At 45.0% G+C, this 27,525-nt stretch overlaps 1 protein-coding gene across 3 annotated transcripts in view; it reads left to right on the top strand.

Moving 5' to 3' along the window:
* The window catches only part of GRM1 (glutamate metabotropic receptor 1), an 818,622-nt gene extending 791,377 nt beyond the window's left edge, over window positions 1–27,245 (top strand). For 2 of the 3 annotated variants that reach the window (XM_063917884.1, XM_063917883.1), the window contains exon 9: window positions 26,176–27,245. In XM_063917884.1, the coding sequence (XP_063773954.1) occupies window positions 26,176–26,989 (814 nt within the window). In that variant the 3' untranslated portion in view covers window positions 26,990–27,245. The remainder of the gene's footprint in view (window positions 1–26,175) is intronic. The other variant, XM_063917885.1, reaches the window with a different exon arrangement.
* Window positions 27,246–27,525: the final 280 nt, after the last annotated feature.

The following is a 27,525-nucleotide window of genomic DNA, read 5'->3' as shown; positions in this document are numbered from 1 at the left end:
TGCTTAACCCCTGAAGGTGCTGCTGCTGCGGGAGCTCCGCCAGCGGCCTGGGAGGTGTGCATTTTAATGGACAAATCATTAAATTGTCGAGTCAAGACCTGCACCAGATCGACCACCTGTTGCAAAGTATTTTGAGGGGTATGCTCCATATTCCCACAAAATTTCAACAGGAGTATTGGGCTGCTGAATATGTTATGCACACCAGTGCCTGCAGGAATGTACTGGTGTCTGAACGGAGAGGGATGCAAAACAAATGAACTCACAGACAGACTGGGGAATATGACATTACGTACACAGAAGGTGATAGGGTAACAAAATCAACACAAAGTGAACAGAGAAGCCCAGAGGCTAAGAAACTGGGTGTCTCCCTAGTATTAGGAATGCTCAGATGGAAAGAAGCGAGATGTTGTGTTTTAATACGTAGAGAACCCAAAATGCCGTTGCTAAGGGCAACAGCAAAACCCTAAAGGGTTACCAACGGGTGTGGCAGTAAACTCCTTGGTCAGAGATGGAATAATAGACACAAGGAGAGTCTCCTCAATCCTAGTCCTCACTTGCAGTGCACTGGTTCAGCTTACTGCCACTAAACTGACACCTGAACACCTTGCACAGTGAGAAAGGATTTTGGCAGGCAAGTCTGAGAATACAGCCGCAAACTTGCTAAGTTCACAGAGTAGCAAAAGAACCCCAGCAAGTTAAACGACTGACTCCAGTCTTACTGCTAGGTCTGGATTGGCAGAGTGTAGTACCAAATCCCAAGGCCTATTTGCAGTAAGCAACAAACAAATACAAAGCTACACAGTACTGGCTAACTTTCAGAAACTGACTAACCAACAAAGATTCAGCAGCATCTGTTTAACCTGAGAAGAGGGTTTATATAGCAGGTGCTGTCCACGCCCCACTCAGACCTCACAGACTGTGTGCACAAAAACCAGCACCGGATCCCCTGCCGTGCACAAAGCCTGTAACCACTGCACAGCAAAAGACCCGAACCGGAGTATCAGCTGCGCTCAGGTTACTCCGCTAGCACTTGTCTCCCGGTTGCCATGACGACGTGGCAGCACAGGGCAGGAGACCCTAACACCTTGTCAGCAATCGGCGTACGAGGTTACTTCCAGAAAATGTGGAGAAGATGATGTTCATCAAAATGAATTATAATCAATTCCTCCGTGGAGACATTCACCAGCAGCAATTGCCTCCAGAAAGTACACAGGGACCTGAGATGGTGGATTCCAGTGGGGACGAATTAATAATCTGTGAGGAGGGGGATGTACACAGTGAAAGGGGTGAGGAATCGGAAGATGATGATGAGGTGGACATCTTGCCTCTGTAGAGCCAGTTTGTGCAAGGAGAGATTGATTGCTTCTTTTTTTGGTGGGGGCCCAAACCAACCAGTCATTTCAGTCACAGTCGTGTGGCAGACCCTGTCGCTGAAATGATGGGTTCGTTAAAGTGTGCATGTCCTGTTTATACACTATAAGGGTGGGTGGGAGGGCCCAAGGACAATTCCATCTTGCACCTCTTTTTTCTTTAATTTTTCTTTGCATCATGTGCTGTTTGGGTGCCACTCCTAGATGGGTCAGGTGTTTGTGTCGGCCACTTGTGTCGCTTAGCTTAGTCACACAGCGACCTTGGTGCGCCTCTTTTTTTCTTTGCATCATGTGCTGTTTGGGGACTATTTTTTTGAAGTGCCATCCTGCCTGACACTGCAGTGCCACTCCTAGATGGGCCAGGTGTTTGTGTCGGCCACTTGTGTCGCTTAGCTTAGTCACACAGCGACCTTAGTGCGCCTCTTTTTTTCTTTGCATCATGTGCTGTTTGGGGACTATTTTTTTGAAGTGCCATCCTGCCTGACACTGCAGTGCCACTCTTAGATGGGCCAGGTGTTTGTGTCGGCCACTTGTGTCGCTTAGCTTAGCCATCCAGCGACCTTGGTGCAAATTTTAGGACTAAAAATAATATTGTGAGGTGTGAGGTGTTCAGAATAGACTGGAAATGAGTGGAAATTATGGTTATTGAGGTTAATAATACTATGGGATCAAAATGACCCCCAAATTCTATGATTTAAGCTGTTTTTTAGGGTTTTTTGTAAAAAAACACCCGAATCCAAAACACACCCGAATCCGACAAAAAAATTTTGGTGAGGTTTTGCCAAAACGCGTCCGAATCCAAAACACGGCCGCGGAACCGAATCCAAAACCAAAACACAAAACCCGAAAAATGTCCAGTGCACATCACTAGTGGTAAACAGATACGTTTTTCACTCCCATTGTTTTATAGGGGCTAATTGGATATCCCCCTATGTTGGTTGCCTACAATAAATACAAAGTACAGATTTTCTGTGAAGAAGCATGGTCTAATAATGTGATTAGCTTCGCCCCATCCCTATTGCTGCTTCTCCGCTCTGGGCATCTCCCAGAGGAAAACTTCAAAGTCGGTAAGTATGGATTAAAATGGTTAGCATGAGCAGCACATAGAGATGCAATTACACTTTTTTGAGATACAAAGTACAAAATACATTATGTGAACTACAAGATACACAATGAATTATAGGTTGTTCATCTCACCCATGAAAGTACCAAGCGAGGCAGCCATCTTGTGTACACTACAGTGACATGCAGCCTTGCACTAGTTATAGGCTCTGACATGTGTATGCATGCCTGGTCACAGACATGCATACACAGTCTCACACTCACTAGGGAATGGGAGACAACTTATGATGTCATCGGCTGTGCGACTCACTGTATGGAGGAATGGCAGGGACTGAGGCCCAGCCTTTAATATTTGCAACATCAAACTAACATAAAAACTAAATCTAACTTACAGGTTTGCCCATATTTCATTCGACCCACAGATTGCTTATCCCACCAACAAATATACCAGGCGAGGCAGCCTCATTACATAGGTTACAATGGATGAAGGAGAGGAAATACAAACTACAACATACAAAATACTAGATACCCACAGATAACATACCATACAAAGATGACATAAAACAGAGAATGTGAAGCAAACACCTTGGGCACACAACTCACAGTAGATTGGGACCATGATACACAGCTGCGCTATGAAGAAACACATTAAATATGGAGACAATTATTTGTTTCATATGCTTCACGTTACAGTCCCAGTTTTTATTTTTATTTGTAGCCATCCATTTTCAACAATTAACCTATGCTTTAAAGATTTATCTCTAAAATTCAAATTGTTTATCATGTGCAGTGTCCCTGGTATTTATTATTCACAATCAGCACATTAACCATATTCCATATTAAGCCTCTAAGTATTACTATTTATCTTTACTCATTTTCAGTGTAAATTATTTTATTTAGAATGAATGGATAACTACATAGTCTCTAACTTCTATGTCTGTGTAATGGAATCAGTATGCAATCCCGGCGGTCATTATACCGACGCCAGGATCCCGGTCATTAGAATGTCAGCAAGGGGGGCGAGCGCAACGGAACCCCTTGTGGGCTCAGTGGTGAACTTAGCTCACCCCAGGTTCTGTTCTCCCTTTATGGGTATTGTGGACACCCACAGAGGAGCAATCACCTACCTCGCTGGTATTCCGGCAGCGGTATGGTGCCCCTGGTGGGATCCAGTCCATCCGTATGCTGACCGCATACCTATGTAATCAGTGTCTGTTTTTTCGTCTGTATGCATAGAAATCCCTGCTTCCATACAATGGAAGTAATTCTCAGAAGAATGAGTCTTGCACTAAGTCCTATTTCCCACACTCTACTTTGTTGAAGTCTAACAAATTTAGATTTGCCATTTTTGTTTGCAGTTTTGCTACTGTTTATGTGCATTTTGGAGTGCAAAAGTTTTTCCTGCCAAAACCATTGCCATCTCAAACAGGACACTCAAATGATCCGGTGTCCTCAACAATTGCTGAAGAATACTTTATCTATTACTAGTGATGTGCACCGGAAATTTTTCGGGTTTTGTGTTTTGGTTTTGGATTCGGTTCCGCGGCCGTGTTTTGGATTCGGACACGTTTTGGCAAAACCTCCCTGAAAATTTTTTGTCGGATTCCGGTGTGTTTTGGATTCGGGTGTTTTTTACAAAAAACCCTCAAAAAAAGCTTAAATCATAGAATTTGGGGGTCATTTTGATCCCATAGTATTATTAACCTCAATAACCATAATTTCCACTCATTTTCAGTCTATTCTGAACACCTCACACCTCACACTATTATTTTTAGTCCTAAAATTTGCACCAAAGTCGCTGGATGACTAAGCTAAGCGACCCAAGTGGCCGACACAAACACCTGGCGCATCTAGGAGTGGCACTGCAGTGTCAGACAGGATGGCACTTCAAAAAAATAGGCCCCAAACAGCACATGATGCAAAGAAAAAAAGAGGTGCACCAAGGTCGCTGGATGGCTAAGCTAAGCGACCCAAGTGGCCGACACAAACACCTGGCCCATCTAGGAGTGTCACTGCAGTGTCAGACAGGATGGCAGATTTAAAAAAATAGTCCCCAAACAGCACATGATGCAAAGAAAAAAAGAGGTGCACCAAGGTCGCTGGATGGCTAAGCTAAGCATCACAAGTGGCCGACACAAACACCTGGCCCATCTAGGAGTGGCACTGCAGTGTCAGGCAGGATGGCACTTCAAAAAAATAATCCCCAAACAGCACATGATGCAAAGAAAAATGAAAGAAAAAAGAGGTGCAAGATGGAATTGTCCTTGGGCCCTCCCACCCACCCTTATGTTGTATAAACAGGACATGCACACTTTAACAAACCCATCATTTCAGCGACAGGGTCTGCCACACGACTGTGACTGAAATGACTGGTTGGTTTGGGCCCCCACCAAAAAAGAAGCAATCAATCTCTCCTTGCACAAACTGGCTCTACAGAGGCAAGATGTCCACCTCCTCCTCAACGTCCGATTCCTCACCCCTTTCACTGTGTACATCCCCCTCCTCACAGATTATTAATTCGTCCCCACTGGAATCCACCATCTCAGGTCCCTGTGTACTTTCTGGAGGCAATTGCTGCTGGTGAATGTCTCCACGGAGGAATTGATTATAATTCATTTTGATGAACATCATCTTCTCCACATTTTCTGGAAGTAACCTCGTACACCGATTGCTGACAAGGTGAGCGGCTGCACTAAACACTCTTTCGGAGTACACACTGGAGGGAGGGCAACTTAGGTAAAATAAAGCCAGTTTCTGCAAGGGCCTCCAAATTGCCTCTTTTTCCTGCCAGTATACGTACGGACTGTCTGACGTGCCTACTTGGATGCGGTCACTCATATAATCCTCCACCATTCTTTCAATGGTGACAGAATCATATGCAGTGACAGTAGACGACATGTCAGTAATCGTTGGCAGGTCCTTCAGTCCGGACCAGATGTCAGCACTCGCTCCAGACTGCCCTGCATCACCGCCAGCGGGTGGGCTCGGAATTCTTAGCCTTTTCCTCGCACCCCCAGTTGCTGGAGAATGTGAAGGAGGAGCTGTTGACGGGTCACGTTCCGCTTGACTTGACAATTTTCTCACCAGCAGGTCTTTGAACCTCTGCAGACTTGTGTCTGCCGGAAAGAGAGATAAAACGTAGGTTTTAAATCTAGGATCGAGCACGGTGGCCAAAATGTAGTGCTCTGATTTCAACAGATTGACCACCCGTGAATCCTGGTTAAGTGAATTAAGGGCTCCATCCACAAGTCCCACATGCCTAGCGGAATCGCTCTGTTTTAGCTCCTCCTTCAATGTCTCCAGCTTCTTCTGCAAAAGCCTGATGAGAGGAATGACCTGACTCAGGCTGGCAGTGTCTGAACTGACTTCACGTCTGGCAAGTTCAAAGGGTTGCAGAACCTTGCACAACGTTGAAATCATTCTCCACTGCGCTTGAGTCAGGTGCATTCCCCCTCCTTTGCCTATATCGTAGGCAGATGTATAGGCTTGAATGGCCTTTTGCTGCTCCTCCATCCTCTGAAGCATATAGAGGGTTGAATTCCACCTCATTACCACCTCTTGCTTCAGATGATGGCAGGGCAGGTTCAGGACTGTTTGCTGGTGCTCCAGTCTTCGGCACGCGGTGGCTGAATGCCGAAAGTGGCCCGCAATTCTTCGGGCCACCGACAGCATCTCTTGCACGCCCCTGTCGTTTTTTAAATAATTCTGCACCACCAAATTCAATGTATGTGCAAAACATGGGACGTGCTGGAATTTGCCCAGATGTAATGCACGCACAATATTGGTGGCGTTGTCCGATGTCACAAATCCCCAGGAGAGTCCAATTGGGGTAAGCCATTCTGCGATGATGTTCCTCAGTTTCCGTAAGAGGTTGTCAGCTGTGTGCCTCTTATAAAGCGGTGATACAAAGCGTAGCCTGCCTAGGAACGAGTTGGCGTTTGCGAGATGCTCCTACTGGTGCCGCCGCTGCTGTTCTTGCTGCGGGAGGCAATACATCTACCCAGTGGGCTGTCACAGTCATATAGTCCTGGGTCTGCCCTGCTCCACTTGTCCACATGTCCGTGGTTAAGTGGACATTGGGTACAACTGCATTTTTTAGGACACTGGTGACTCTTTTTCTGAGGTCTGTGTACATTTTCGGTATCGCCTGCCTAGAGAAATGGAACCTAGATGGTATTTGGTACCGGGGACACAGTACCTCAATCAAGTCTCTAGTTGCCTGTGAATTAACGGTGGATACCGGAAACACGTTTCTCACCACCCAGGCTGCCAAGGCCTTAGTTATCCGCTTTGCAGCAGGATGACTGCTGTGATATTTCATCTTCCTCGCAAAGGACTGTTGGACAGTCAATTGCTTACTGGAAGTAGTACAAGTGGTCTTCCGACTTCCCCTCTGGGATGACGATCGACTCCCAGCAGCAACAACAGCAGCGCCAGCAGCAGTAGGCATTACACTCAAGGATCCATCAGAGGAATCCCAGGCAGGAGAGGACTCGTCAGACTTGCCAGTAACATGGCCTGCAGGACTATTGGCTTTCCTGTCTAAGGAGGAAATTGACACTGAGGGAGTTGGTGGTGTGGTTTGCAGGAGCTTGGTTACAAGAGGAAGGGATTTAGTGGTCAGTGGACTGCTTCCGCTGTCATCCAAAGTTTTTGAACTTGTCATTGACTTCTGATGAATGCGGTCCAGGTGACGTATAAGGGAGGATGTTCCTAAATGGTTAACGTCCTTACCCCTACTTATTACAGCTTGACAAAGGCAACACACGGCTTGACACCAGTTGTCCGCATTTCTGTTGAAATAATTCCACACCGAAGAGGTGATTTTTTTTGTATTTTGACCAGGCATGTCAATGGCCATATTCGTCCCACGGACAACAGGTGTCTCCCCGGGTGCCTGACTTAAACAAACCACCTCACCATCAGAATCCTCCTTGTCAATTTCCTCCCCAGCGCCAGCAACACCCATATCCTCATCCTGGTGTACTTTAACAGTGACATCTTCAATTTGACTATCAGGAACTGGACTGCGGGTGCTCCTTCCAGCACTTGCAGGGGGCGTGCAAATGGTGGAAGGCGCAACCTCTTCCCGTCCAGTGTTGGGAAGGTCAGGCATCGCAACCGACATGTCATGATCCGGGTACTGAGACGCAAGTCGGCGTTCTCTGTATTCACCGCCGCCATTACAGAGGAATCTCCATGTGGTGTTACAAACAAGGTTTCCCTCCACTGGCCGGTATGGTGCAGCCATCTTAGTTCCAGTCACATGATCCTGACCTCCAATCCATAGCTCCGCTGAAGTCTGCCTAATTGGTCATCCAATCCCTGCATACCTAAGGGTATAAAGGGACTGAGCCTGCACCAGGAAATCGTCAGTGCTTTCATTGTCATCAGTGATTCCAGCCTGCAAGCTTTACTACAGACTTTCTCCTGCAATTCCATTCTTCAGTTCAGCCTGACTTCCCTGGTGATTACACTCTGCAGTGTAACCCGACTCTCCAGTGATTAACCCTCTACAGTCTACTCTGATTCCTGTGTTTGAACTTTGGCTTTTCAGTAACCATCCTTCATTCCTCAGTTACCAGCGCACTCCAGCTTCTTTCCTCATTTACCTACGAACCCCAGCTTCATTTCTCATCTTCCAGCGAACCCCAGCTTCATTTATTGTTTACAGAACTTTCCTCCATATTCCAGGTTACTGGTCTTTACCAATTGTGCACCTAATTATCACTTGTGACTTTCTATTATTCTTTTGCACGTTATTTGACTTTTTATTTAATAAAAGCACTTAAGGCATTCCCAGTTGTCGTGGTCACGCCCTCGGGCATTCATTGCTGCTGTCATTACGCATGTCCAGTGTCACGATCCGGGTATCTGGACGCCATTTCTTACCCATCAGATGCCTCCTAAGGCTGGCTCAGCGCTCCAGGACCGGATCCCATCTGTTATCCTGATGTGTACATTCCTGTATCCTCTCCTGTCACTCTGGGACGCTGTCACAGTAAACGCCATATTACACCTGGCATGGCGTCTCCCGCGGCCTCCGCCGCCGTCCCTGAACTTCTGCATGCAGAGTGTCTGAGTGGCGATTACGTCAGCCGCGGCCTCCGCTGTGTCCGCGTGGTTGGATGTGCATCTGTCAGCCTGGCGCCTCCTGTCTCCGGTGGCCGGCGCCGCCATTACTGTTTTCATTACCACATGGATTACAAACCAAACTTCCCTCCAAGTGTCTGCATGGGCGCAGCCATCTTGGATTCTGTCAGCTGATCATTTCCACCAATCTGTTCTCAGTATTGATAATCTGCATAATTGCCTAGCCAATCCCTTCCTTGCTGCAGGTATAAATACACTGTGCCTGAGCAAGGAAGGCGTCAGTGCTTTGGTTGTCAAACCTAGTTCCTGTTTGTCTCTCTCCTGTGATTGTCTTCCAGGTTCCAGCTCCTGTCTCAAGACTTCCACCATAGAGACCCGCACCAGCATTCCACCTGCGGTGTAGCCTGACTCTCCAATCCATTGTGGATTCATCTGTTTCCAGCTACAACATTACCTGCTTCCAGCTCAGCTTCCAGCAGAGTACAGCTTCTCTTAAAGGGCCGGTGTCCTTTCTACACTTTACCACTCTCCACCGGTATTATTATTTCTCCGCTCTCAAGTTCTACATTTCAGTTCATATTTCATCGCTCCCAAGTTCATTTATTATTTAACTGGTTCCAGCCAGTATCCACTCCGTGCTAACAACAGTCTGGTTCCAGCCAGTATCCACAGCAGCCGTTTTATCTTCAGCAACCCAGCTTTTCCTGGAACACCAGCTGGCACAATCCTGGGTTATCTCCATTGCTACAGTCGGGCCTGGTAAGGACTTTCCATCTAGAAGATTATAAGAACTATCTCACACTACCAGTGCCCTGTGGCTCCTGCCATCCTGTAGTACCCAGGAACTGTATTTATTCTTTGCTGACTTTTACGTTTTCTTTTACTGCTGCTGTGTTGCAGAGTTGTCATAATAAACATCATTGACTTTTATCCAAGTTGTCGTGGTCACGCCTTCGGGCAGTTATTATTCATGTTACTTACATGTCCAGGGGTCTGATACAACCTCCCAGGTTCCGGTACATCTCAGCCCCTACAACTGAGGCTGCCTCCCGTCAGCTCAGGCCCTCAGTTGTGACAGTAAGCACTGACCTAATGAATCCAGCCGGAGACCAGGATCAAGCGGCCAGGCCGATGCAAGAACTGGCAGCCCGACTAGAACATCAGGAGGCTGCACAGGGCCACATCATCCGCTGTCTCCAGGATCTCTCTACTCGGCTGGATGGGATTCAGACAACTCTCCGTGGATCAGGCGCGTCTGGTGCGTCAACCACAGTGACTCCAGCTATAACCCCACCCACCTTACCCATTTCTGCTCCACGTCTTCATCTTCCAACGCCAGCAAAATTTGACGGATCTCCAAGATTCTGCAGGGGATTTCTCAACCAGTGTGAGATTCAGTTTGAGCTACAACCTGGCAATTTTCCCAGTGACCGTACAAAAATTGCCTACATTATTTCTCTTCTCAGTGGCTCAGCCCTTGATTGGGCATCACCGTTATGGGAGAGGTCCGACACCCTGCTATCTTCCTACACTGCCTTCGTGTCAACATTCAGGCGCATCTTCGACGAGCCAGGCCGGGTAACCTCAGCTTCATCCGAGATTCTCCGTTTACGCCAGGGGTCACGTACTGTAGGACAATATCTGATACAGTTCCAGATCCTGGCATCCGAACTGGCATGGAACGACGAGGCCCTGTATGCTGCATTCTGGCATGGCTTATCTGATCGTATTAAAGATGAGTTAGCTACCAGAGACTTACCTTCTAAGTTAGATGAGCTAATCTCACTCTGCACGAAAGTTGATTTACGTTTCAGAGAGAGAGCAACTGAGCGTGGAAGATCATCTGCTCCAAAATCTTCTGCTCCTCCTCCTCGTCAACTGTCACCATCTAAAGATGAGCCCATGCAACTTGGCCGTTCCCGTTTAACTCCTGCTGAGCGCCGAAGACGTCTCTCCGAGTCTCTCTGTCTCTATTGTGCAGCTCCGTCTCACACCATTAATGCCTGTCCCAAACGTCCGGGAAACTCCAAATCCTAGCTCGCCAAGGAGAGGGCCGGCTAGGAGTAATGATCTCCTCTCCATCTCCTCAAGATTGTAATCTCCCAGTCTCGCTTCAAGTTGCTCAACGTTATCGGAACGTCATTGCCCTCCTTGATTCCGGAGCAGCTGGGAACTTTATTACCGAAGCCTATGTTAAACGGTGGTCCCTACCCACCGAGAGACTTCCTTCGTCCATTTCTTTAACTGCCGTGGATGGCAGCAAAATTTTTGATGCAGTTATTTCTTTAAGGACTCTACCAGTTCGTCTGAGAGTGGGAGTTCTTCATTCCGAACTTATTTCTTTTTTAGTGATTCCAAGAGCCACACATCCTGTGGTCCTGGGCCTTCCATGGCTCCGTCTTCACAATCCTACAATTGATTGGACGACTACGCAAATCCTGGCATGGGGTTCCTCCTGTGCTGAGACATGTTTGTTTAAAGTATTGCCTGTCTGTTCTTCCTCCCCCAGGTCGTCTGATGTTCCACCTCCTCCATATCAAGATTTCACGGATGTGTTCAGTAAAGCTTCTGCTGATATCCTTCCTCCTCATAGAGAATGGGACTGCCCGATTGATCTCGTTCCAGGGAAGATTCCACCTCGAGGCCGAACTTATCCGTTGTCTCTGCCTGAGACGCATTCTATGGAGGAATATATTAAAGAGAACCTAGCAAAGGGGTTCATTCGACCTTCTTCTTCTCCAGCCGGCGCAGGCTTCTTTTTTGTAAAAAAGAAAGATGGTGGTCTGCGGCCGTGCATCGACTACAGAGGTTTGAACGACATTACCATCAAGAACCGTTATCCTTTACCCCTGATTACTGAGCTCTTTGACAGAGTTAGCGGAGCTACCATCTTTACAAAGCTGGACTTGAGAGGTGCATACAATCTCATCCGGATCCGTGAGGGTGACGAGTGGAAGACCGCCTTTAACACCCGTGACGGACATTATGAGTACCTCGTCATGCCCTTCGGATTGAGCAATGCTCCAGCTGTCTTCCAGCATTTTGTCAATGAGATCTTCAGAGACATTCTATACCGTCATGTCGTGGTCTATCTAGACGATATCCTCATTTTTGCCAACGATTTAGAGGAACATCGTTTTTGGGTTAAAGAGGTTCTGTCCCGTCTCCGTGTCAATCATCTCTATTGCAAATTAGAAAAATGCGTCTTTGAAGTCAAGTCCATTCCGTTTCTAGGGTACATTGTGTCCGGTTCCGGACTAGAGATGGATCCTGAGAAACTACAAGCAATCCAAAATTGGCCGGTACCCTTAACCCTCAAAGGGGTCCAGAGGTTCTTAGGGTTCGCCAACTATTACCGAAAGTTTATACGAGACTTTTCCACCATTGTGGCGCCTATTACTGCTTTCACTAAGAAGGGTGCTAACCCGTCCAAGTGGTCTGAAGAAGCCATGCAAGCATTTCATCTTTTAAAACAAAGGTTCATCTCTGCGCCTGTTCTGAAACAGCCTGACATCGACTCTCCTTTCATCTTAGAGGTGGATGCCTCCTCCGTTGGAGTAGGAGCGGTGTTATCTCAGAGGGCTAAAGATGGCCATTTACACCCTTGCAGTTTCTTCTCCCGGAAGTTCTCCCCAGCTGAGCGCAACTATGCCATTGGCGACCAGGAGTTGCTAGCCATCAAGCTCGCTCTAGAAGAGTGGAGGTATCTGTTGGAGGGAGCTTCTCATTCAATCACCATACTTACAGACCACAAGAACCTTTTATATCTGAAAGGCGCACAATGTCTCAACCCTCGTCAGGCCAGATGGGCACTTTTCTTTTCCAGGTTCGACTTTAAACTCCAGTTCTGTCCGGGCTCTCAGAATCGCAAGGCCGATGCCCTTTCCCGCTCATGGGAGCAAGAAAATGAGTCAGAGTCTTCAGACAAGCATCCTATTATAAATCCGTTGGCATTCTCCACGGTAGGGATGGACTCTACGCCCCCATCAGGGAAAAGTTTTGTGAAACCGATGCTAAGGAAGAAGCTCATGCATTGGGCCCATGCTTCCCGTTTTGCCGGACATACAGGTATCCAAAAAACCCTGGAGTTTATCTCTAGGTCCTATTGGTGGCCAACTCTGAAAAAGGACGTCTTGGAGTTTATTGCATCTTGCCCAAAGTGTGCTCAACATAAGGTATCCCGCCAGTCGCCTGCGGGGCAACTGGTTCCACTATCTGTTCCCCGTCGACCTTGGACCCATTTGTCGATGGATTTTATTACAGATTTACCCATGTGCAACAAGTTCAATACCATCTTGGTGGTAGTTGACCGGTTCACCAAGATGGCACACTTCATTCCTCTCACCGGTCTTCCGTCAGCTTCCAAGTTGGCTCAAGTATTCATACAAGAGATCTTCCGACTCCACGGTCTTCCTGAAGAAATTATCTCAGATCGAGGAGTTCAATTCACAGCCAAATTCTGGCGAAGTTTATGTCAAGTCCTCCAAGTCAAGCTAAAGTTTTCCACGGCTTACCATCCTCAGACCAATGGTCAAACCGAGAGGGTGAATCAGGACTTGGAGGCCTTCCTCCGCATCTATGTGTCCTCCTCTCAAGATGACTGGGTTCAATTACTTCCCTGGGCCGAGTTCTGTCATAACAACCAGTATCATTCTTCATCTGCTTCAACACCATTCTTCACTAACTTTGGATTCCACCCTAAAGTCCCTGAGTTCCAACCGCTTCCAGCAACTTCTGTTCCCGCAGTGGATATCACCTTGCATCAGTTTGCCAATATCTGGAAGAGCGTACGATCAGCTCTGCTCAAGGCATCGTTCAGGTACAAGAAGTTTGCGGATAAGAAGCGTCGAGCAGTTCCTGCTCTCAAGGTGGGTGATCGGGTATGGTTATCCACGAAGAATTTGAGGTTAAGAGTTCCCAGTATGAAGTTTGCACCTCGCTATATCGGTCCTTTCAAGATTGAACAAGTCATCAATCCTGTTGCTTACAGACTCCAGTTGCCTCCCTTCTTAAAAATACCCAGGACATTCCATGTTTCCCTGTTGAAACCGCTGATCTTGAATCGGTTTCATTCCTCACTTCCTCCAACTCCGAAAGTCCAAACTCAACGAGGCGTTGAGTATGGAGTGGCCAAGATCCTGGACTCACGTCACCGTTACGGTCAACTACAATATCTTATTGACTGGAAGGGTTATGGTCCTGAGGAACGTTCATGGACCAATGCTTCTGATGTCCATGCTCCTGCCTTGGTCCGGAGATTCCATTCCAAGTTTCATCAAAAGCCAAAGAAGTGTCCTGGGGCCACTCCTAAAGGGGGGGGTGCTGTCACGATCCGGGTATCTGGACGCCATTTCTTACCCATCAGATGCCTCCTAAGGCTGGCTCAGCGCTCCAGGACCGGATCCCATCTGTTATCCTGATGTGTACATTCCTGTATCCTCTCCTGTCACTCTGGGACGCTGTCACAGTAAACGCCATATTACACCTGGCATGGCGTCTCCCGCGGCCTCCGCCGCCGTCCCTGAACTTCTGCATGCAGAGTGTCTGAGTGGCGATTACGTCAGCCGCGGCCTTCGCTGTGTCCGCGTGGTTGGATGTGCATCTGTCAGCCTGGCGCCTCCTGTCTCCGGTGGCCGGCGCCGCCATTACTGTTTTCATTACCACATGGATTACAAACCAAACTTCCCTCCAAGTGTCTGCATGGGCGCAGCCATCTTGGATTCTGTCAGCTGATCATTTCCACCAATCTGTTCTCAGTATTGATAATCTGCATAATTGCCTAGCCAATCCCTTCCTTGCTGCAGGTATAAATACACTGTGCCTGAGCAAGGAAGGCGTCAGTGCTTTGGTTGTCAAACCTAGTTCCTGTTTGTCTCTCTCCTGTGATTGTCTTCCAGGTTCCAGCTCCTGTCTCAAGACTTCCACCATAGAGACCCGCACCAGCATTCCACCTGCGGTGTAGCCTGACTCTCCAATCCATTGTGGATTCATCTGTTTCCAGCTACAATATTACCTGCTTCCAGCTCAGCTTCCAGCAGAGTACAGCTTCTCTTAAAGGGCCGGTGTCCTTTCTACACTTTACCACTCTCCACCGGTATTATTATTTCTCCGCTCTCAAGTTCTACATTTCAGTTCATATTTCATCGCTCCCAAGTTCATTTATTATTTAACTGGTTCCAGCCAGTATCCACTCCGTGCTAACAACAGTCTGGTTCCAGCCAGTATCCACAGCAGCCGTTTTATCTTCAGCAACCCAGCTTTTCCTGGAACACCAGCTGGCACAATCCTGGGTTATCTCCATTGCTACAGTCGGGCCTGGTAAGGACTTTCCATCTAGAAGATTATAAGAACTATCTCACACTACCAGTGCCCTGTGGCTCCTGCCATCCTGTAGTACCCAGGAACTGTATTTATTCTTTGCTGACTTTTACGTTTTCTTTTACTGCTGCTGTGTTGCGGAGTTGTCATAATAAACATCATTGACTTTTATCCAAGTTGTCGTGGTCACGCCTTCGGGCAGTTATTATTCATGTTACTTACATGTCCAGGGGTCTGATACAACCTCCCAGGTTCCGGTACAACTCAGCCCCTACAACTGAGGCTGCCTCCCGTCAGCTCAGGCCCTCAGTTGTGACATCCAGGAGTCACATAGCTCCTCCTAAATTCAAGTACCCGTCAGCCCCTACAACTGAGGCTCCCAGTCACGGTATCCAGCCCTCAGTTGTGACAGTAGTAAGCACTGACCCAATGGATCCAGCCGGAGACCAGGCCCAAGCGCTTAGGCTGATACAAGAATTGGCAACCCGCCTTGAACGTCAGGAGGCTGCTCAAGGCCATGTTGTTCGCTGTCTCCAGGACCTCTCCTCCCGGCTGGATGAAATTCAAGCGGCCCTCCGTGGATCAGGGGCGTCCAGTGTGCCGACTCCAGCGCCTCCGGTGGTGTCCCCACCCACCATACCCGTTCCTGCTCCCTACCTTCACTTGCCGTCTCCTGCTAAATATGATGGATCCCCTAAAGCCTGCAGGGGTTTCCTAAACCAGTGCAAGATCCAATTTGAATTGCAACCCAGCAGTTTCCCTACAGACCGCATTAAGGGGGCATACCTAATTTCTTTACTCAGTGGTGCCGCTCTAGACTGGGCCTCACCTATATGGGAAAGGTCTGATGCCCTTTGCTAACTTCGTGGCAACGTTCAGACGAATTTTCGATGAGCCAGGTCGAGTGACATCAGCTTCTTCAGAGATCCTTCGGCTGCGTCAGGGGACGCGAACTGTCGGTCAGTATTTGGTGCAATTCCAGACCTTGGCATCTGAAGTCTCCTGGAATGATGACGCTCTTTATGCAGCCTTCTGGGGAGGGCTATCCGAGCGTATCAAAGATGAGCTCGCTGCTAGAGACTTGCCTTTAACGTTAAACGAGCTCATTTCCCTCTGCACTAAGGTCGACCTAAGGTTCCGTGAAAGGGCAGTTGAACGAGGAAGATCCACATTTCCCAAGATTCCTACTGTTTCCATTCCTAGCCAGCCATCTCCGCCTAGGGAGGAACCTATGCAGATAGGTCGCTCTCGTTTATCTCCGGAAGAGCGTAGTAGACGTCTTGCTGAGCGTCTCTGTTTGTATTGTGCCGAATCTTCTCATGTTATCAAGTCCTGTCCCAAGCGTCCGGGACAACCCCAAGTCCTAGCCCACCAAGGAGAAGACCAGCTAGGAGTGACGAATTTCTCTCCATTTCCAAGTAACTGCAAGCTCTCCGTTTCTCTGCAGGTGGCTCAGCGTACAAAGAATCTCACTGCCTTATTGGATTCTGGAGCAGCCGGAAACTTTATTACAGAGAGGTTCGTTAAGCAGTGGTCTCTACCAACTGAGAGACTGTCATCTCCTATATCTCTAACTGACGTGGACGGCAGTAGGATTCCTGATGCAGTGATTACCTCTAAGACCCTACCTATCCATCTGAAGGTAGGGGACCAGCATACAGAGTTGATTTCTTTCCAGGTTATCCCCAGGGCCACCCATCCTGTGGTCCTAGGCCTCCCATGGCTACATCTGCATAATCCTCAAGTTGATTGGAAGTCGACCCGTATCCTGGCATGGGGTCCTTCCTGCTCAGAGACTTGTCTCCAAAAAGAGCTTCCAGTTCGCATATCCTCCTACAAGTCTTCTGATGTCCTGTCTCCTCCGTGCCAAGATTTCAAACTACAGTTTTGTCCAGGGTCCCCGAATCACAAGGCTGATGCCCTTTCCCGCTCCTGGGAGCAAGAAAATGAGTCTGAGTCTACTGACAAGCATTATATTGTTGATCCAGTGGCGTTCTCCGCAGTGAGGATGGACTCTATGCCTCCACCAGGGAAAAATTTCGTGAAGACTGCTTTCAGGAGGAAGCTCTTGCATTGGGCACATTCCTCTCGCTTTGCCGGACACGCGGGCATACGCAAGACCTTAAAATTCATTTCCAGGTCAAATTGGTGGCCGACCCTAAAAAAGGACATTGCTGAATTTGTGGCCTCCTGCCCAAAATGTGCCCAGCACAAAGTATCCCGCCAGTCACCCACTAGGCAACTGGTTTCCTTGTCTGTTCCTCATCGTCCATAGGCTCATCCCTCGATGGATTCTGTCATGGATTCCCCACTTCCAAGTTGGCACAAGTCTTCATCCAGAAGTTCTATTCCAGATGGCCAGGTAAACTTAAGAAGTGTCCTGGGGCCACTCACGATCCGGGTACTGAGATGCAAGTTGGCGTTCTCTGTGTTCACTGCCGCCATTACAGAGGAATCTCCATGTGGTGTTACAAACAAGGTTTCCCTCCACTGGCCGGTATGGGCGCAGCCATCTTAGTTCCTGTCACATGATCCTGACCTCCAATCCATAGCTCCGCTGAAGTCTGCCTAATTGGTCATCCAATCCCTGCATACCTAAGGGTATAAAGGGACTGAGCCTGCACCAGGAAATCGTCAGTGCTTTCATTGTCATCAGTGATTCCAGCCTGCAAGCTTCACTACAGACTTTCTCCTGCAATTCCATTCTGCAGTTCAGCCTGACTTCCCTGGTGATTACACTCTGCAGTGTAACCCGACTCTCCAGTGATTAACCCTCTACAGTCTACTCTGATTCCTGTGTTTGAACTTTGGCTTTTCAGTAACCATCCTTCATTCCTCAGTTACCAGCGCACTCCAGCTACTTTCCTCATTTACCTACTAACCCCAGCTTCATTTCTCATCTTCCAGCGAACCCCAGCTTCATTTATTGTTTACAGAACTTTCCTCCATATTCCAGGTTACTGGTCTTTACCAATTGTGCACCTAATTAGCACTTGTGACTTTCTATTATTCTTTTGCACGTTATTTGACTTTTTATTTAATAAAAGCACTTAAGGCATTCCCAGTTGTCGTGGTCACGCCCTCGGGCATTCATTGCTGCTGTCATTACGCATGTCCAGGAGTCACATAGCTCCTCCTAAATTCAAGTACCCATCAGCCCCAACAACTGAGGCTCCCAGTCACGGTCTCCAGCCCTCAGTTGTGACACGACACAATTGGACTCTCCTTGAGGATTTGTGATTTAGAAGAACGCACAGTTCTTTGCTGTGCTTTTGCCATCTTAACTCTTTTAAGTTTTCTAGAAGGAGGATGAGTGCTTCCATCCTCAGGTGAAGCTGAACCACTAGCCTTGAACATAGGCCAGGGCCTCAGCCGTTCCTTGCCACTCCGTGTCGTAAATGGCACATTGGCAAGTTTACGCTTCTCCTCAGACGATTTTGATTTAGATTTTTGGGTAATTTTACTGAGATTTATTTTTTTGGATTTTACATGCTCCCTACTATGACATTGTGCATCGGCCTTGGCAGACGACGTTGATGGCATTTCATCGTCTCGGCCATGACTAGTGGCAGCAGCTTCAGCACGAGGTGGAAGTGGATCTTGATCTTTCCCTATTTTACCCTCCACATTTTTGTTCTCCATTTTTTAATGTGTGGAATTATATGCCAGTAATAGATCAACGTATAATACTGGTGGTCACTGGTCAGCAAAACTCTGCACTGTACTCCTCCTATATAATACTGCTGGTCCCCAGTCCCCACAATAAAGCAGTGTGAGCACAGATATATGCATGACACTGAGCACAGATATGGAGCGTATTTCAGGCAGACAACGTATACTGGTGGTCACTGGTCAGCAAAACTCTGCACTGTACTCCTCCTATATATAATACTGCTGGTCCCCAGTCACCACAATAAAGCAGTGTGAGCACAGATATATGCAGCACACTGAGCACAGATATGGAGCGTTTTTCAGGCAGATAACGTATACTGGTGGTCACTGGTCAACAAAACTCTGCACTGTACTCCTCCTATATAATACTGCTGGTCCCCAGTCCCCACAATAAAGCAGTGTGAGCACAGATATATGCAGCACACTGAGCACAGATATGGAGCGTTTTTCAGGCAGACAACGTACACCTCCTATAATACTGCTGGTCCCCAGAATAAAGATATTTGCACTGCAGCCCCCTGAAACAAAGTGAGAGGACGCTAGCCACGTCCTCTCACTATCATTTTCAATGCACGAGTGAAAAATGGCGGCGACGAGCGGCTTTATATAGAATCCGAATCTCGCGAGAATCCGACAGCGGGATGATGACGTTCGGGCGCGCTCGGGTTAACCGAGCAAGGCGGGAAGATTCGAATCTGCCTCGGAACCGTGTGAAAAAAGGGTGAAGTTCGGGGGGGTTCGGATTCCGACGAACCGAACCCATTCATCACTATCTATTACACTATAGTGCAAATCTTGATCACTTGAATGATGGAAATGTTCAGATAAAAGCACAGTTTTGGCCGTGAATGCCACACTGGGATGATCACTGGTAGTATATATTTCTATTTGTGATTATACATCTGCCTGTGTTACTTTGACCTGCATTGCGTTCACCTGATGGTAAGTGCCGTTTGTTTATCTCAGAATAGTGATTCATTAATAACTGTGCAAAAGACCTTGTCTGAATGTTTAACGCTTTTTGTAAATGGAGGTTAGACCCTGAATGCAGCCTGTTTTGGTCCATCCACCAAAGCTTTGTAATCAACAAGAAATCAAACTGTTGAGCCCATCTTAAAATGTGTTTTTCCTCTGGATTATTATATACACGGCCCTATCGTGAATGCATAATCATAATCAACCAGCTGATCTATAACATTTATTGCAATGCAATAGCCAGATTGGACAGGAGTAATTCATACCTGTTCATAGTAGTGGAGGCAGGGGTGGATCGGCCACCGGTCCAAACAGGGAAGAGTCCCGGTGGGCCGCTGTGCATGCGGGGCCTGTTGTATTTGTTGACATTTGGGGAGGGGGGGGGGGAGTGCCGCCATCATGGTTACACGGTATACATGTCCATTGAGGCCACTTCTACAATTTTTTCCAGGGCACTTTCTGTTCTCAATCTGGCCCCTGTCTGATTTTGAAAGAAAGTGCAATGGAATATGCTAGTGCTACATACATGTTAATATATAAATGAATATATAGATGTTACAGCCAAAAATTGTAAAACCTTTTGGAGTCACTGGGCCTTTCAAACAACAGTGGAAATTTGAAACAAAATTTAATAATAAAAGTTATATTATACTTTTTTTTTTCCCCTGTGTGGGCAAAATTGTTTTCTGTGGGGGCCAGTGGGTTTTTTTTTCTTGTGCAATGTTTTTCATCTGTGCTTGCATCTGAGTTGCACCGTGCATGCATGCACCGCGTGGTGTCCGTACAGAGTTGCAGTTCAGAGTCAGACATACGCACCAAGAAGTGTATTAGAATGTGTTGGGCATTCCTGTGTGGTTTCAGGGGGCTGGCTAGTCAGGCACAGATGTAATGTAGTGTGGGCATTTTGCTATTAGTGGTTGCATTTAGAGACATTGAATTGCTCTAGTATAGCGCTGGTGAAAGTTTCAATTTTGCGCCCAGTGGTGGCATCTAAAGATGCACAAAGCATGATTGCAAGCATCTGCAGACAGTGAGAGAAAGTGAGCATCTCAGTCCTTGCATATTTGGATGCACATATGTACACTAGGGAACTGCATTGTAGAGTCATTAGCATAAAGTCACAGATGCAACTGCAGCAAAGGATGCAAGGAAGGCCGCAACTGCATCCAATTCAGAATCAAACCCTATGAGGATGAAAAACACCCCCACAACATATCCCACCCCCATTAGTGCTGCTTTCATAAATTTCCCAGGTTGGTTTTCCATCCCTATTCGCCCCTGTGTGGAGATGTTTCCCATAGCAACCAATCAGATTCTACTTATAATTTATATAGCACATTCTAGAAGATAATAGCTAGAATCTGAGTGGTTGCTATAGGCAACATCTCCACTTCTATAAACCCGCACTTTAGAAAATATACCACTTAGAGTACGATGTGTGCTGATAATGGGGGTCATTCCGAGTTGATCGTAGCTGTGCTAAATTTAGAACAGCTACGATCATGAACTCAGGCCTGCGGGGGGACGCCCAGCACAGGGCTAGTCCGCCCCGCATGTCAGTGTCGGCCCTCCCGCAGAAGTGCAAAGGCATCGCACAGCGGCGATGCCTTTGCACTTCCAGAGTACCTCCCGGCCAGCTCAGTTTTAGCGTGCTGGCCGGGAGCTAGTCATCGCTCCTCGGCTCGTAGCGGCTGCGTGTGCGTTGGCCGGGCCGCGCCCACGAAATGGCGGCCAAACACCACCATTTCGCCCCATCCCGCCCATCGACTGCCTCTGCCTGTCAATCAGGCAAAGGCGATCGTAGCACTGTGGCACCGGCGCATGCGCAGTTCTGACTCGATCGCTACGCTGCGAAAAACTGCAGCGTGCGATCGGGTCAGAATGACCCCCAATGTGGGATTCAAATACAAAACGGTGCTGTTCAGTCTCCATCCTGCGTTATAGCACTTGTCTCAATGTAGCAGAAGTTCTGGTTTCCCAGATTGTCTTAAGATGTGTACTTAATGGTTCTGTTTCATAAAGAGTTTGTTCCCTGAAAAGCTAATACAAAGGTCTGTTGTGGTGCCTCGGTCTCAAGAAAGACTGCATATTTTCTGTAAAGATGCTTGGTAACTAAATAAAGAAAGGAATATGTTTGTTTCAATAACAATCCTAATTTATAAAAAAAAATTAAAACAGGAGCAAATAATGTAAGCTTTCTGGCTAAATGACCACAAAAGGGAGCTGGAATTAGAACTTTGCAGATTATCAACAGATATCGATAGACAACCACAAATTAAGCCACAATAGTCACAATGAGTTTCAGAACCAGAATGTGTTCTAACTAAGGGGTATTTCTTTACTAAAGTACAGGTTTATAGAAGTGGAGATGTTACCCATAGCAACCAATCAGATTCTACAGTAGCTATTATCTTCTAGAAGATGATAGATAAATAATAAGTAGAATCTAATTGGTTGCTATGGGCAACATCTCCACTTCTATAAACCCGCACTTTAGTAAATATACCCCTTAGTGTCTGTAAGTCCTAAAGACCATAAAATCAGCTTCCAAAAATTAATTTGGATAATCAATTTAGTTTAAGTACTGCTAGGAGTGCAGTTTAGCAAATTATTTAAAGCCTCAGATGTTATTTTTGGGATAGCTCTGACTTCATTTGTATTATGGTGGAATATTGTCATTATTTATCATTTGTTTTATAAATGAGTATTTAATTTGTCATTTTCTTAGATGCAAAATTGGCAACATGAATAATGTGTCAGTCAAGATGAATATTTCATACAGATTTTATAACCAAAGTCATATGATACTGTCTGACAGAAATTTTCAATGTGAAAAATAGTCGATACCGAGGCAATTATTCTTAATATATTAGGAAGAGAAAATTATTTTTATGAAAAAACACATTTGTATTTATTGTAATAAACAATTATAAGCAGAAAAATTGTGTAAACAAGAAAAAAATAGTACATCGGACCTAAAAGGAAGCAACATCATTAATGTTGTCTCAATGACTTCATAAAAGTAATCTTGTCTTAATGGCTTCATAAAAAGTAAATGATTTTTTAAAATTATTTATTTTTATTGAAGCAAAACACTGTACAATTTTCCAAGACATAGGTATATGATTTAAGTATAAGAAACCTTACACGTGGTGATAAGTAACATACAACAAAGCATCTCCTAGCACACTTCCAGGGACATTCGTTACAATATACAGCATTCATGTAGCTTAAAACTTAAGTAAAATAGAAACACATACACAATGCTTGGGATTCAGTATGTAATACCGATGGTCAGGATGCCGGCCGTCAGTATACCGACAGTGATATCCCGGGCCATCAGAATGCCGGCAGTGGGGTGAGTGCATAGAGGGAGCAAAGCCTGTGGCACCAGGTTTCCAGCACCGGCATTGTAGTGCTGTGCGGGATCCTGTCATCTGCATTGTGATCACCGGGACCCCGTGTTTGGATATCCCTTGCTTGGATATATATGTAAATAAGACACAGATGGACTGGTAATGTACCAGGTTAATAGCAGGAATGCACTGTAGAAAATAAATGATAGTCCTGTGCAGTATTATGTAACATATGTATAATATATAATTCAAGTGCACAATCTGGAACCTGATCCCTAAAGGAAGGGGTGGGCCCGGTGGTTTCCCCTGTACCCCTGTGGGCCAGTCCAACTCTGAACACAGACATACATTAAAAGAAAAGGGTGTCTGGCACTCACCCATCGGGAAATGTAATCGGAGGATCACCCAGAAGAATTTGAGTTTCATACCACTGGTTCAGACACATTTTATAATAGATTTGGGATTGCGTTGAGGTTAGCAAAGTTGCATTAAAACTTTCCCATGAATCAAAATAAGAAAGAGGCCTTCTTTTCCTTAGCAAACATCATCTCCATTCAATCCATTTGAAAAATTAAAGTTTCTCCTAGGGATTGTTTTCATTTTAGCAGCAATTAGAGCACACAATCATTTTCTGCTGTCCGGAGTAAGTCTCTGCCCCCTAGGAAAAATGCCCAAATTATCCCACTCAGGATTAAAAGGCACAGAGTTGACCAAGTGGGCCTCAGCATCCCGCCTTACCCTCCTCTAGAAACCCTGAACCACTGGACAGTCCCAAAGACACTAATAAAGGTTAGCCTCTTCTTTGGCACATCTAGGGAAATTGTGAGAGTCAGACAGACTCATTCTAAACTGTCTGTAGGAAGACAAATAAGTTATATGACATACATTTAAGAAAAGCTTGTTATACTGTATGTACTAGCAGTCAGCACTGTGCGCGATCTCAGCAATCCTCATACTAAGTCATCAATAGAAAGAGTTTGGAATTGTGTCAACCATTGTCGCATCCCCTGCCTGACCAATTTCTCAGTTGCCTTGAGGAATGTCAGGGGTTGCCTCGCATTGTAGTCAAGTAGGTGACTTAAGCTGTGTACCCCCCACCCTCCATATCTCAAATTATGAGATAAGGATTTATGCAAGAACAGGAGGTGGATTGATGTATGAGCATTAAGGCAGGATTTGTGGTGGAGCATGTGCCAGAGGCTTATAGTTGTTATTAGTTGGGATTTGTCTTGAAACCCTAGCAGGACTTCCTGAACATGGATATGGAGAAAGTATTTTAGAGCCATTGTAGGTAGAAACTGCACTTCAAGGGGTGTTTAAGCATAAACATCCTGATTTTTTTAACCAGTTAAGAATCTCATCAGGGAGGCATGATTATAAATAAGAATATTGGGAAAAAGTATCCCCCCATTATTTTTAGGTTGATACAACTTCCTGAGGCTAATACGAGGCCTGCCGCCCTGCCATAGAAATGACCAAAATAACTTATAAATTAGCTAAATATACTTTTGGTGAGGAGGATGGGTAGTTCCTGCAGATTGTAAAGGAAATGTGAGAATGTCATCATCTTGATAAGAGCAGCCCTACCAAGATACAAGAGGGTGAAATGTTTCCAAATGATTGATTTTTAACTGTTGGTGTTTCAGCCAGTTGATGTTTCGGGTAAAATCAGTCTACTGAAATCACAGTACTTGTACTCTTTCCTCCATGAACCAAACCTTTAAAAAGTCATGCAGGGCATTGTTATAGGGCTCTTTTCAACACTGTAATGTGGGCTTGTTCTGTATTATACAATACGAAAAGCAGAAGCTTCTATGCATTTTTTCCTACTAACAATATAATAGACACCCTCCTACATTGTTGAATTTAAAGCACCTTTATTACTATATATCTGTTCTGGTTTTGGTTGGTAATATATAATGAAATTAAATGGTGATTTTGTTCTGTCTTGTTTCTGTTTATTGTTTGGGAAATCTGTTTCAATGAATGAAATGCCTAAGCATATATTTTGGTTCATCATTTAACAACTGGCATGTTTCACTTGTCTGATTTGGTGTATTGGTATAATTTCTTAAAACTGTTTTAAATGTTTTTAATATTTATTGCATGTTTTCATGTCAGCTATGGGCAAAATTATGTCAGCATGAATTGTAAGCTAAGAAATTCATTCATTGTACTGCTTTGATGGGCTGAAATTTTGTTGTTGCATTTGTGTCAATCTATTTTGCATTCATCAGTTTTGCAAAGAAATATTTGCATGGAAATCATTACAGATTACATGAAGATATATAAATAAAAATAAATTATACCTCCCAAATTGTTGATCAGTACTGCAAACCATAATAAAGGGGGAAGGGCGTGGACACATGTCACAGGCCATGAGCAGTGCTTTCAACAAATTGGACTGCCCCCTGTCTTTCTCCCTTTTGCTTAAAACACCATTACAATTCACTCCTCTCAACATTCCTGCCCAATCAGGACGGATGGATCGACCCCAAAATCGATACAGTCCTGCCTAAAGCTCAACAGTTGAGATGTATGCTACAATATGTACAGTATCTCCCTAATACTATATTGACCTAATGGTATTAAAAAAAATAACAAATAGAGTTATACAATAATTCCAAACAAAAAAAAAGTTGTGCTTCATAAATAAATACAAAGACATCAAGAAAATCTATTTTCAGTTATTTATTAATACAGATTTTTTTTTACATGTTGGTAAATACATTAAAGATAAAATAATGCTACTTTATTTTTTTATTTTTTTAAATGATGCCAAACTTAAAGGTAAAAATATTTTTTTTAGGTAGATTTTAATAAAGTGCATAATTGTTATATTTTAATTTATTATTTGTACAGCATATCAAAAACACTATTTTTATATTTTTCCATTAAAGGAAACGACATCTATTTTATCACTGTCTTCTGTTATGTAAAAAATAGATACTAATACATATGTTAAAATTAAAGACCCATATATAAATATCAAATATACTGTAATTAATTAAATACTGTGGTCATAGTATATAGTACATAGTAAAAACATAAAGTACAGTGTTTGACAGAAATATTTTTTCACTACGTAAATAATATAGGTTAGAAAAAGAAATAGCTAGAATCCAATAAAATAAGAAAAATAGGGTATTGTTTATACATCTCCTAAAAATAACTTAAAATCTAGATGACCACAATTACTGAATTACAGCAAACAGGAGAAATGCTTCTATTAAATAACAAAACCACTCATACATATTTGCTACTTTTATTTTGATGTGATTATCTGCATGCTGTTTATTCAAATGCATCCATCTTTATTTTATTCATAGTTCTAATGGAAAGTCTGTGTCATGGTCTGAACCAGGTGGAAGACAAGTACAGAAGGGACAACACATGTGGCACAGACTATCAGTGCACGTGAAGAAGGAAACAGGACCATCAAACCAGACAGCTGTAATCAAGCCTATAACCAAAGGCTACCAAGTTCAAAGCAAGAGCCTCACGTTTTCAGATATTAGCACTAACACCTTGTACAATGTGGAAGAGGAAGAAGAGAATGAGCCAGTGAGGTTCACCCTACCCAGCAGCCCATCCATGGTGATACATAGGCGCTTAAATGCAACTCCTCCGCCATCTCAAGAATTTGAGGAGGGTCCAGTCTACTTGTCAGAGCAAGTTTCCAAAAGCCTACCTTTGCAAAAGTCTATTTTGGACCAGCTTCATGGAGTGATCAACAAGTTCTCCCCTGGTATTCCAGACTTTAACTCCGTTATTCCAATACCAGGCCCGGAGAATGGACTTGATTCCATCTATCCCACTCAGCAAGTACTTCCACTTCAGATGGCGGCTTTCAGTGAAGGTATAGACTCCTCCACAGAGGAGGTAGAGAGTGAAAAATTGAACCTCATTCGGAATTACATATATGATAGTACAGATACTCCTGATGAAGAACTTGTTCCAAGCAAACTAGTACTGGAGGACTCACCTGCTTTGACTCCTCCATCCCCTTTCCGGGATTCAGTAGCTTCAGGCAGTTCTGTGCCTAGTTCACCTGTGTCTGAGTCAGTACTCTGTACGCCCCCAAGTGTGACATATGCTTCAGTTATGTTAAGGGACTACAAGCAAACCTCATCCACCTTGTAGAATGCGTCCTTGCATTTATGAAGCATCACAGGGCTTGCCAAGTGGCAATGAGAAAGACAATTTATAGCATATGTTATAACAGAAGGAAAGCAAATAATAAGTGTGCTGCACTAAAACTGATCTTTATGAGGGCTCCAAGTCTTATCATCCATATTTATTTGTTCACTGTATTACTAGTTAGATAGATGCAGTATATTTAACTAAGCACAACCTTGTAACCTACATCTAAAGAAATATATATTACCCTGTTGTTATACATAGTTGAAAATGTTAGTATATGCCATTAACATCTATTACCTTGGTCTTAGTAGAAACTGATCATGATACGTAGCTGAGAACCGAAGTCACCTTGTGAGTGACACACATTTATGTTTACAATTTCTGTATAGTAGATCAGTTTTTAGTTTTGACTCAAAAAACAATTCAATTTTGTGTTTTGCATGGAGATCTAGACTTTTCAAAAATGAATCTATTGGTTGATTTTGTAAACTGTTTTAAATTCCACCAAACACTTTAATTCAGTTTAACATAATGTT

Source organism: Pseudophryne corroboree, chromosome 4, assembly GCF_028390025.1.
Source record: "Pseudophryne corroboree isolate aPseCor3 chromosome 4, aPseCor3.hap2, whole genome shotgun sequence".
NCBI classification, from domain to species: Eukaryota; Metazoa; Chordata; class Amphibia; order Anura; family Myobatrachidae; genus Pseudophryne; species Pseudophryne corroboree.
The sequence above is the reverse complement of the archived record's forward strand: the minus strand, read 5'-3'. Positions and strand labels throughout refer to the sequence as shown.